Raw genomic sequence first — 11,920 nt, forward strand, 5'->3', positions numbered from 1 at the left:
GAGATCAGTGAATTGCTTGGGGGGCCTCAGTACAGCGGGGAGGTTCTGGGGCCCATGGAGGGTTATGATGGTGCAGGGGGGGTTAAAGGGGACGTCCTGGAGGCCACAGGGGGTCTTTGGGGTGCTGGGGAGACAGGCGGGGGACCATAAGGGTCACTGAGGTGCTAGGGGTGTCAATGGGGTCCTTTGGGTGCTGGGGGATCACAGGAGGGGCTGGCTGCAGGGGGGCTGCCCAGAACCCCCCTCCCAGCACGGGGTCGGGGTCAGAGCGATGGGATGGGTCACTGGGGTGACCTGGGCGCCTCCCCCACCTCACCCCTGCACCCCAGATGGGGGCCAGGGAGGGCAGCAGGACCCCGAGTCAGCCTCACCCCCCACCCCAGGGTGTCACCCAGCAGTGTCACCCTGTCCCCAACCCACCCCGGCAAGGGGTCCCATCTTGGGGACACCCCTTGGAGTCCCCCAAACCCGGGTGCAGGTTGCACAGGCACGAGGGAAACACGTTTATTTTGGCCAAGGCATCAGTGGGCATTGCCCAGTGCAGGGGTGGGGCACAGGTGACACAGGCTGGGCTGGCGTGGGGACGTGAGGGGACACCGGCCTTTTGGGGTGCCGGAGCCCCCGGGTCGCACCCCCCGTGCAGGAGGGGCTCTGTTTGCAGCTGTGGGTTGCAGTGGGGTCAGGAGGGGGTTGGGGGTTCCCCAGGGGGTCGGCACACCCCCGGTGTCCCCCTGGGGGTGGCACATGCTCCCTGGGGCACTCATGCTTGGCCATGCACATGCCAAGGGGGGCCGGGGAATGGGGGGCTGGGGCTGCAGGGAGGGGGGGCTCTGCCTGGTGCTGCCGCTCCTGGGGGCTCACGGCTGCCACTGGCACTGTCCCTCGGTCCTGCAGTGCCTGGCAGGGATGATGCCCGGCAGCTGGTGGCCATGTCATCCTCACAGAGACTCACAGTGACCCTGGCAGGGCCCAGCAGCGATGCTCAGTCCTGAGGGGCAATGGTGGGACCCCCGAAAATGAGGGACGCCGTGGTGGGAGTCTGATCGTCCCTCCTGCCCAGGGACAGGTGACAGCAGCAGATTGTCCCCACGGCGTCACGTCCTTGTCCACTGCAGTCCGGTGCTCACTCCTGAGGGGTGATGCTGGGACCCCCAAAAGCTGGGGACACAGTGATGGGGGTCCCCCCACCCCTCCTGCCTGGGGACAGCTCACAGTGGCAGTGGGGATGCAGGATGTCCCTGGGGACTCCCCATGGTGTGTCCCCTCACACCCTTGTCCCTCGCAGTCCCCCGATGATCTCAGCAGGGGCCAGGGATGATGCTCAGTCCTGGGGGTGATGGTGGGACCCCCAAAAAGCTGGGACATGGCGGTGGGGGTCTGGCCACCCTTCCTGTCCGGTGACAGGCTACATGGGGACTGCCCCACGGTGTGTCCTTTGACATCCTTGTCCCCTGCGGTTACACAGTGACCTTGGTGGGGGCCAGCAGCGATGCTCCGTCCTGGGGGGCAATGGTGTTGCCCCCCAAGTTGGGGACATGGCAGTAGGGGTCCAGCCACCCCTTCTGCCCATGGCATGTCCATGGGGAACAGGTCACAGCAGCAGTAGGAACGCTGGGTGTCCCAGGGGACTGTCCCCATGGTGTGACCCCTCACACATTGTCCCTCACGGTCCCTCTGTGATCACAGTGGGGGTGTGGGACGATGCTCAGTCCTGGGGGACGATGATGGGATCCCCAAAAGCTGGGGCCATGGTGGTGGGGGTTCAGCCACCTGTCCCTCTGCTGCCCAGGGACAGGTCACGGTGGGGGACTGTCCCCAAAGCGTGGTCACATCTTTGTCCCTCACTGTCCCATGGCGTCAGTGACCTTGGCGGGGGCCAGCAGCAATGCTCAGTCCTGGGGTGTGATGGTGTGACCCCCCCAAGCTGGGGACACGGCAGTGGGGGTCTGTCCATCCCTCCTGCCCAGGGACAGCTCGCAGCGGCCGACATGGGGCGTCCCTGGGGACGGCGCCCTCACACCACGATGGGCGTGTCGGAGAAGACGGAACTCACCGAGTCTGGATCCGACACCTTCCTCTGCGCCTTGGGACCCTGCCGGGCGGGCAGCGGGGGGCTCCCCCCACCCTTGAACCTGCCGTTCTGCCCCGCGCCGGCACCGGAGGCGAGGTGGGACCCGCAGGGCTCCCCGGTGCCCCCGGCGTGGTTCGGGGTGGCGCTCAGCACCGAGGAGTTGATGCTGTCGTCGCGCGGCGCCGGCGGCTTCTCGGTGCCGCGGCAGCAGCAGCAGCGGCACGGGGTGAGGTACAGGTAGATGAGCACCAGCACCACGCTCAGGATGCAGCCCACCAGAGTGGTGTAGGCCGTGTTCAGGGTGTCGTGGGGGCCGTGCAGGGTGAAGTTGTGCACCAGCAGCTCCACGTAGAGGGTCTCGTTGAGGAGGGGCCCGGCCACCCAGCAGGAGTAAGTGCCGCCGTCCTCGGGGCGCAGCGCCCGCAGCTGAAGGCTGCCGTTGGCCAGCAGGACCACGCTGCCGTTGGCCCCGTCCCCCAGCACCCGCTCCCCGCCCGGCGTCACCCAGTGCCGGCTGCGCACGCCCTGCCACCGGCTGTCACAGCCCAGCGTCACGGTGTCCCCGAGGTGCGCCTCCAGCACGGCCTCCCGTGCCTTGCTGCAGTTGAGAGGCTGCTTGCCCGCCAGGTCCAGGATCTTGGTGAGAGAGCTGGCTCCGGGCAGGAAGCAGCGCAGCTCGTCCTGGAAATCCTCCACGGCGCTCAGGTGGCGGCGGCGGCCGCGGTCCAGCAGCTGGAAGAGCAGGCAGTCGCAGGCCAGGGGGTTGTTGTGCAGGTAGAGGCGGTCGCGCAGCCAGGCGGGCAGCGCCTGCAGCTCTCCCGCGGGCACGGCCCGCAGCCGGTTGGCCGACAGGTCCAGCAGCGCCAGCTGCGGCAGCCGGCTGCCCTCCCGGAGCAGCTCCAGCGGGAAGCGGGCGATGCGGTTCTGCCCCAGGTAGAGCTTGCGCAGCCGGCCCAGGTTCTCGAAGGCCGTGCGATCCACCGTGCTGATCTCGTTGTTGTACAGCAGCAGCACCTCCAGCTCGCCCAGGTCGCTGAACAGGTTCTCGTCCAGCGTCCGCAGGCGGTTGGAGGACAGGTCGAGGTGGCGCAGGCGCGGCACGTGGGTGAAGGCCTCGGTGGACACGAAGGCCAGCCCGTTGTGGCTCAGCAGCAGCGCGTGCAGGTGCGGCAGCCGCGCCGGCGCCCAGTCGGCGCGCAGCCGCGTCACGTTGTTGTGGCTCAAGTCCAGCACGGCGGTGAAGCGCGGCAGCGGCGCCGGCACCGCGCTCAGGTTGGCCTGCGAGCAGCTCAGCAGGTTGGAGGCGCAGACGCAGCGCTGGGGGCAGCTCCCTCCCGCAGAGCCCCAGGGGGACAGCAGGGACAGCGCCAGCAGCAGGGACAGCGGCCCCACGGGGACACGCACGGCCACGCACGGGGGACGGGACGGCGGCATGACGGAGACACGCAGCGTGGAGAGTGGTAGGGAGGCTTCGGTCACATGGCGTCACGATGAGGAGTGGCTTGGTCACCCGGTGTCACAACGCAGGGTGGCTTCAGTCACAGCGTCACAGCGTCACAGCAGGTGCAGGGCTCAGGGCGCACCCAGCGCTGCGGTCCAGGGTGGCTTTCAGTCACACGGTGTCACGGCAGGCACCAGGCTGAGGGCTCACCGGGTGCCACGGTGCGAAGTGGCTTGGTCACTCGGTGTCACAGTCCGACGCGGCTTTGGTCACCCGGTGTCACAGCATGTGCCAGGCTCAGGGCTCACACCGTGTCAGCAGTCCAGGATGGCTTCAGTCACAAGGTGGCACGGCATGCTGCAGGCTCACTGCTCACCCGGCGCCACAGCACATGCCCATCTGGCTGCTCACCTGGTGTCAGAGCCTTGAGGGGGCTGTCGCCGTCACCAAGTGCCGCGGTGTGCACCCAGTGTCACCGCCTGGGCTAGCCGCGGTGCCCCGGTGTCACGACATGGGTTGGCTTTGTGCCCGGCGGTCCCTCAGTGTCACGGCCTGCGGGGGTTCAGTCCCCTGGTGTCACAGGGTGTCCATGGGTCACTGCCCACCCAGGTCATGGGGCGGGGTGGCTCTGTCTCCGCTGTCACGACATGTCCCCGCTGTCACGGCCCGCCCGGGGCACGTCTGGCCCGGGGCTCCTGCCTGCTCCCCGCGGCCAGGATCCCCCGCCCCCCCGTCCCGGCCGTGCTGCGGACGGAGCGGCGGAGGACGGCGGAGGATGCTCGCTCGCTGCCTCCCCCCCTTCCTCCCGGGGCGTTACCGGGGCTGGGCTCGGGCCTGGGCCGGGGATGGGGTCGGAGCGTTACCGGGCCCGGTGCGGCGGCGACCGGGCAGGGCCGAGCCCAGACGAACCGAACCGAACCGAACCGAACAAAGTCAAGAGCAGCCGAACCGAGAGAATTCCCGTGGAGCCGAACCGAGCCGAGAGAAGCCGAACCGAGACGAGCTGAGCCGAGAGAAGCCGAAGGAAGCCGAGCGGGCCGCGCCGAACCAAGCCAGGCCGAACCGGGCCGGGACGAACCTTCCCGAATTTCCCCGAGCTTAGCCGAGTAGAGCCGAGCCAGGCCCGAACGCAGCCGAACCTTCCCGATGCTCTCCGAGCTGAGCCGAGCGGAGCCGAGCCCGGCCCGAACGTAGCCGAACGGTTCCGACCCGGCCCGAACGTAGCCGAACCGCCCCGATCCGCCTCGGGACGGGGTCTGGGGCAGGCGCGGCGCGCACGGCCCGTCCCCATTGGCTGCGGCCGCTCCGCGCTCCGCCAATGGCGGCAGCGCGCGGCTTAACCCGCCGAGCGCCGCCCGGCCCGGCCCGGCCCCGGCATCACCTGACACCGGCACCGGCACCACCTCCCACCCCGGCCCGGCCCCGGCATCATCTGACACCGGCACCGGCACCATCTGACACCGGCACCGGCACCACCTCCCACCCCGGCACCGGCACCGGCACCATCTGACACCGGCGCCGGCACCACCTCCCACCCCGGCACCGGCACCGGCACCATCTGACACCGGCGCCGGCACCACCTCCCACCCCGGCACCGGCATCATCTGACACCGGCACCGGCACCACCTCCCACCCCGGCACCGGCGCCGGCACCACCTCCCACCCCGGCACCGGCACCACCTCCCACCCCGGCACCGGCACCGGCACCACCTCCCACCCCGGCACCGGCACCACCTCCCACCCCGGCACCGGCACCGGCACCACCTCCCACCCCGGCACCGGCACCGGCATCATCTGACACCGGCACCGGCACCATCTCCCACCCCGGCACAGACACCATCTCCCACCCCGGCACCGGCACCATCTCCCACCCGGGCCCCGTGTCGGAGCCCGTGTCTGACCCCGTGCTCATTTCCCTCCCCAGCCCTATGTCCGACCCCATCCTCATCCCTGTCCCGGCCCGTCCCCAGTCCCCTCTCCATCCCCCTCCACATCCTCGTTCCTGTCCCGATCCCATCCTTATCCTCATCCCCCTCTCCCTCCCCAGCTTCTTCCCCACCCCATCCTCATGCCCGTCTTTATTCCCATCACTATCCTGTATGCCTATCCTCATCCCTATACCTGTCCCCTTCTCCATCATCCCAATCCCATCCCCGTCCCTATCCCTCTCCTCTATCCTCAGACTTATCTCTCCCCTATCCCCATCCTCATTCTCATTTCTGTCCTCTATCCCCATCATGCCTCTTCCATCCCTGTCTTCATCCCCATCTCCCATTCCCATTCCCATTCCCATCCTCATTCTCATCCCTGTCTTCTGTTCTCATCCCCATCATCCCCATCCCATCCCTATTCTCATCCCCATCATTCCCATCCCATCTCTGTCCTCAGCCCCATCTCCATTTCCTCCCATCCAATCCAATGCCTTCCTGGTTCTCATCCCCATTCCTCCCTTCCCCAACCCCTCCATCCCATCTCAGCCCACCCTCATCCCCAGCCTATCCCCATCCCATCCCCATGCCATCCCATGCCAGCCCCAGCTCCACCTCCACTCCCAGCCCCATCCCACTCTCATCCCCTCTCCTGGCACAGCCCCGCACTCCCCATTCCACCCTGAAGCCCTGACCCCATCCCACAGCCCCACCCAGTCCCCCGGGGACGGAGGGGACTCCCCTGCCCCCCGAGGGGCACTCCTGGCTGTCACAGCCCCAGCCAGCAGGGAGCCCCGCACCCCCACTAGTGGCTCTGCTTCCCGGTAGTATTTTTAGATCCAAACATTCGTGCCGGATTTTGGGTCCAAAATTAGAGGGAAAAGAGCTGGAACAAACCATGCTGTGATGATGCAGCTTTTTATGGCGAAGGGGGGCAGGGATTAAAAGGAACCCCTGGAACACAGAACAGGATGTCCTCAGGGTGCCCCTCACCCTGTTCCCTTCACCCTAACTTCCCCCCTCAGCTGGGTGCCCCCCCCCCCACCCCTGCCCCGATCAGACAGGGAATTTTGTCCTTGGATCGTCCTTATTTTCCCAGTTTTAATCCTGGAGTTAATCCCTGCCCAGAACCCACTGCCCAGAACCCCTCCCAACACCCAGCCCCACCCACACCCTGGCGGTGCTTTGGGTGTCCTTGGGGGGCCCTGGGTGTCCCAGGGGACAGCAGGATTGGTCCTGGGTGCACGTGATAACACAGGAGCACACGTGTGTGAGCACACACACACACAGGCATGCACACACATGTGTGTGAGCACAGCCCAGGGACATGTGTGTCCTCCCTCACACGTGTGTGCACACACAGATGTATCTGCCAGATGTGTGTGACCCCCCCTGCATGACACAAGCGTGTACCCAGGTGTGCAAACACACACACACATGTGAACGTGCTTAATCCGCGTGTCCAGCAGGGGTTCTGCAGAGAGGACAGGGGTGCCAGGGTTGCCAGGGGTGGGGTACCGGGACACTGGTATCGCGAGGTGTTGGGGTACTGAGGTGTCTTGGTGCTGGGGTTTCACGACATTGGGTGCTGGGGTGCCAAGGTACTGAAGGATTTGGCTACTGAGGAGTTGGTGTGCTGAGGGATGAGTATCCCAGGGTGTTTGGGTGCTGTGGTGCCAGGGACTGGGGTGCAGGGGTGCCAGAGGATGGATAGCCTGGAGCATTGGGGTGCTGGGGTGCCAGAATGTGGAGGTGTTTGCGGGTCAGGGTACTCGGTGCCAGGACACTGAGGCAGTGGGGTACCACTGTCCTGGGGCACTGGGGTGTTGGACTTCTGGGGTGCCAGGGTCCTGGGATAACGGTTTGCTTGGGGACTGGGGTGCTGGGGTAGCAGGATGCTGGGGTGTCAGTAGCCTTAGGATGCCATGGTGCTGATATCCTGGAGTGCCAGGACGCTGGGGTACTGGGGTGCCAAGGTATTAAGTGCTTGGATGAAGGGATGTTCAGGTGGTGGGGTCCCAAAGGTGCTGGGATAGGGGGGTACTTGGGGTCTGGGGTGTTGAGGTGCCAAGATAATGGGTACTGAGACGCCAAGGGCTGGGATAGCGGGGTGCTCGGGAACTGGGGTGAGGGGTGCCAGCAGCGTCAGGGATACCAGGGGTACCAGAGCGGGGTGTCTGCCATGGCAGGGTGCCCTCAGGTGCCCCACACAAGTGGAGGGTGCCCACACGGCTTCCCACAAAAAGGGGGGTTCCGTGCGTCCCCCCAGGACTCGCTCCCGCACTCTCCGTCTGCCGCAGGGGCCGGAGCCCGGGCAGGATGGACCCGCGTGGATCCGCCGTGTTCCTGCTCACCGGGAATGCCGCTATTCCCGGGGTTCCCGGTGCCCGGGGTCCCGCCGGGAGCCGCCCGCGGCCCCCGGAATGTCGTGGGTGGTTCACCCGAGGTCGGGCGTTTCTAATCTGGTTTGGGTGGATTTATTTTTGGGAGCCCGTAGCCTGGCAATGGGCACGTGACGCGCGGGGACACACGTCACCCACGGATCACTTGTCAGCCCCCAGCCCGGGCACTGGGATCCGCTGGCCACGCGTCCCACCCGGGCACCCCTGGGGGAAAGTTCGCAGCCCGAGCAGGATTTTGGAGGGATGGAAAAGACGGGCACCCCTTCCTGGAAGGGCATGGCCGTGTCCTGGGAAAGCTGAGGCACGAGGCGTTTGGGGAGGGGGGACCCTGAGCCCATCCCATTTGCTCCACTGCTGAACTGGGAGCACGGGAAAGGGGGTGGGCAGAGCTGGGGGGGCTCTGCGGCCCCTCTGAGCGCTCCCCTCCCCGGATCCCTCCACATCCCCACCCCCACCCTGCGCCCCCCGCTGCGAATCTGCACCCCATCCCCCCCGGGAGCAGCTCCGCGCTGCACCCCCGAGCCCCCTTTCCCTTCCCCGGGGGGCTTCACCCCCACAGCGACAGCCCCACGCCCTCCCCATCGCTTTTGGGAAGCAGCTGAGGAAACTGAGGCACGAAGCAATACGCGGGGCAGCACCCCCCGTTCTCCCACCCTCCGTTCTCCACCGCGGGGGCAAAGCCAGGCTTCGGGCGGCGGCGACCCCCCCGTTGCGGGGCTCCAGGGGCCGTTCCCGGGGTACCGAGGCGAGGCGGGCGGCGCTAGGACCCAGCAGCCGGGCGGTGCGGAGCTACCCTCGCCGCAGTGGCTCCAGCCCCGAGCATCCCCCGCCACCCCGGGGACACCCCCCAGCCCCGACCCCTCCCCCGGCCGGACCGGGGACCCTCAGGCCGGCTCCATGCACACCCCCAGGGTAGGTGCCGCGGCCGAGCAGCCCCGCCGGGGCGGCGGCCTGGGGAGGTGGGGAGATACTGGGGAGGTGGGGGAGACTCCCCCGCGGGTTGGGAAAGGGGGGGGTCCCCAACCCGTGACATCGCTCCGGGGCTCTGGGCGAGGGGAATGGGCAGTGAGAAAGGGAGGGGGGACCCGCGGCTGCACCCCCATTCCGTCAGCATCCCTCCCTCGGGGTGCAGGGCTGGGGACCCCCACCCCCGTGAGGAACACCCGGAGGGGTCCGGGGTAACCCCCACATTCCCCCCATATCCCCATGGAGGGGGTGTGAGCTCGGGGGGTGGGGGTCACACAAGGCCTCCAAGCGCAAGGGGTGAACTCAGGACTTGGGGGTGCTGGGCCCTCCCCTCATTCTCAGGACTCCCCACCCATCCCGGCCCCCCCTTGTGGTGCCCACACTCTGGGCAGAGGGCTCCACTGGGGTGGTTTGGGTTGAAACGTTGGGATTTGGGGGGGGGGGTTACCCCAGAACTGCTGGTTTTTGGGGGGAACAAGGCTTTTGGTTGAGGAAGGGATTTGATGTAGGGGGTTGTGGAGATGGATAGGGGGTGATGGGGATATGTGTGGGGGGTCACAGCTGTGCTGAACCCTCCCGGGGGTCTCAGGGGTCCCCCAGAGCTCCTTGTCCCCTTTGGCAGCTCTACCTTCCCCCAGGTGCCTGGGGGCTGTGCATGGGGGTCACAGCTGGGCTGAGACCCACCCTGTGTCTCTCAAGGCTCGGCTGTGATGCCACCACGGCTCTCAGGGGTTCCCTCAGAGTCTTCCCCGTCTTCTGACAGCTCCACGTGCCCCCAGGTACCTGCGGGATGCAGGTGGGGGTCCAGCTCAGCTCTCAGGGGACCCCCAGGGTTGTGTCCCCCCATGACAACCCCACATTCCCCCCAGCACAGCTGTGCCCCCACCATGGCTGTCAGAGGTCACCTGTGAGCACCCCCGGGCTCTCAGGGTTCCCCTCAGGGTCTTCCCCCCATGACAGCTCCACCTTCACCCCAGGTGCTGGGGGGGGCTGCAGCTGGGGGTCCTGCTCAGCACTCAGGGGTCCTCCAGGGTCCTGCCCCCTCCAGTGACAGCTCCACCTCCCCCAGGTACCCCCTCACTGAGCAGCGGGGACATGAGTGGGGCTGGGGGGCACCTTTGGGTGCTCTGAGTGCCACGGCGGCCCCCCCCACCCCCGGACCACCGAGGATGTGACCCTCCGGCGATGCCCGGCTGCGCCGTCCCCGCCGCCAGGCCGGCGGCACAGGATGGAGCCCTTCCTGCCCTCGCCGTGGGGCTGGAATGGCTCTAGAGGGGGGTCCCGGCCCCCCAACAGCACAGCCGAGGCCAAGCCCAAGGACGTGGCCTCCAAGTCTGTGGGGCTGTTCTTCATGGTGCTGCTGGACGTCACGGCCATCGTGGGCAACGCCGCCGTCATGACGGTCATCGCCAAGACGCCGGCGCTGCGCAAGTTCGTCTTTGTGTTCCACCTGTGCCTGGTGGATTTCCTGGCCGCCCTCACGCTGATGCCGCTGGAGATGCTGTCGGGCTCGGCCGTGTTCGAGAGCCCAGGGCTGGGCGAGGCCGTGTGCCGCGTGTACCTGTTCCTCAGCGTGTGCCTCACCTCCATGTGCATCCTCTCCATCTCCACCGTCAACGTGGAGCGCTACTACTACGTGGTGCACCCGCTGCGCTACGAGGTGCGGATGACCGCGGGGCTGGTGGCCGGGGTGCTGGCCGGCGTGTGGCTCAAGGCCGTGGCCACCTCGCTGGTGCCCGTGCTGGGCTGGTTGTCCCCCGACCGCCCGCCGGCGCCCGGCGCTCACGGCTGCTCCTTGCAGTGGAGCCGTGGGCCGTCCTGCAAGGTCTTCGTGGTCTTCTTCGCCGCCTTCTACTTCGTCCTGCCCCTCCTCATCATCGTCGTGGTTTACTGCGGCATGTTCAAGGTGGCGCGGGTGGCGGCCATGCACCACGGCCCGCCGCCCACCTGGATGGAGACGCCGCGCCGGCGCTCGGTGTCCCTCAGCAGCCGCTCCACCATGGTCACCACCTCGGGGGCTCCACGGACCACCCCGCAGAGGATGTTTGGCGGGGGCAAGGCGGCTGTCGTGCTGCTGGCCGTGGGCGGCCAGTTCCTCTTCTGCTGGTTGCCCTACTTCTCCTTCCAGCTGTACACGGCGCTGAGCACTCGGCCCTTGGCCGGGCCGGCGGCTGAGACTGTGGTCACCTGGCTGGGGTTCTGCTGCTTCACCTCCAACCCCTTCTTCTACGGCTGCCTCAACCGTCAGATCCGCGGGGAGCTCGGCCGGCTCCTCACCTGCTTCTTCAAGCAGCCCCCCGAGGAGGACCTGAGGCTGCCGAGCCGTGAGGGCTCCATCGAGGAGAACTTTCTACAGTTCCTCCAGAGCACCGGGCGCCCACCAGATCCCCCCAGCTCCGAGAGGAACCTGCCCCCCGTGGATTTCCGCATCCCGGGGCAGATCGAGGAGGAGGCGGCCGAGGGGATGGAGTGGGGTGGAGGGAGCGGGGCGTTCATGCCCGTGGCGGGCTCTGCCAAAGCGGGGCTGTAGCGTTTGGGGGTGTCGGGGTAAATGCGGCTGCGAGGGGAGAGATGCTCATAGTGACTCGTTGACGGGGGGCTTTGTGACCGCCATGGGGGGGTTGGAGGTCCCACAGTGCTTATTGGGCTGGGGGTACCACGTTGCCATGGAGGGTGGGGGGTCCTCACTGCAGCCACAGGGAATTGGGGGTCCCACAACACGCAATGGGGTGATGGGGTGGGGGCTCCTTGCTGCAGCCATGGAGAGTTGGGGGTCCCATGGTACTTGATGGAATGGGAATGGTTCTCACTGCTGTGGGGGATTAGGGGTCCCACAGCATTCTTTGGGGTTTGGGGGGGTCTCTGTGATCACAGTGGGGGACTGAGGGTCCTATGACTCTTGCTGATGTGTGTGGGGTCCTTATTGCTGTGGGGGATTGGGGGTCCCACCACTCTCATCGGGGTGTGTGAGGGTCCTCATTGCTGCCATCGCAGGTGACTGGGGGAGGTCCTACGACCTTCGTTGGGTTGATGCAGTTGGGAGTCAGCACGGCCGCCACTGATCGGGGGTCCCGTGGGACCACCACAATTGGGGGGCAGCAGCTGGGGCGCA

General features: G+C 67.2%; 2 protein-coding genes across 2 annotated transcripts; one reads left to right on the forward strand and one right to left on the reverse strand.

Annotated features, from left to right (window-relative positions):
- Nucleotides 1-488: 488 nt before the first annotated feature.
- Nucleotides 489-4,753, reverse strand: AMIGO1 (adhesion molecule with Ig like domain 1). The gene has a single exon (XM_040085894.1). It carries the CDS (start codon nucleotides 3,503-3,505, stop codon nucleotides 2,015-2,017), a length of 1,491 nt encoding a protein of 496 aa, XP_039941828.1. The 5' UTR covers nucleotides 3,506-4,753; the 3' UTR covers nucleotides 489-2,014.
- Nucleotides 4,754-8,677: 3,924 nt separating this feature from the next.
- Nucleotides 8,678-11,338, forward strand: GPR61 (G protein-coupled receptor 61). The gene is made up of 2 exons (XM_040085680.1): nucleotides 8,678-8,754; nucleotides 9,878-11,338. Exon 2 carries the CDS (start codon nucleotides 10,037-10,039, stop codon nucleotides 11,336-11,338), a length of 1,302 nt encoding a protein of 433 aa, XP_039941614.1. The 5' UTR covers nucleotides 8,678-8,754; nucleotides 9,878-10,036.
- Nucleotides 11,339-11,920: the final 582 nt, after the last annotated feature.

This window comes from Hirundo rustica, chromosome 24, assembly GCF_015227805.2.
Source record: "Hirundo rustica isolate bHirRus1 chromosome 24, bHirRus1.pri.v3, whole genome shotgun sequence".
In the NCBI taxonomy this organism is placed as follows: Eukaryota; Metazoa; Chordata; class Aves; order Passeriformes; family Hirundinidae; genus Hirundo; species Hirundo rustica.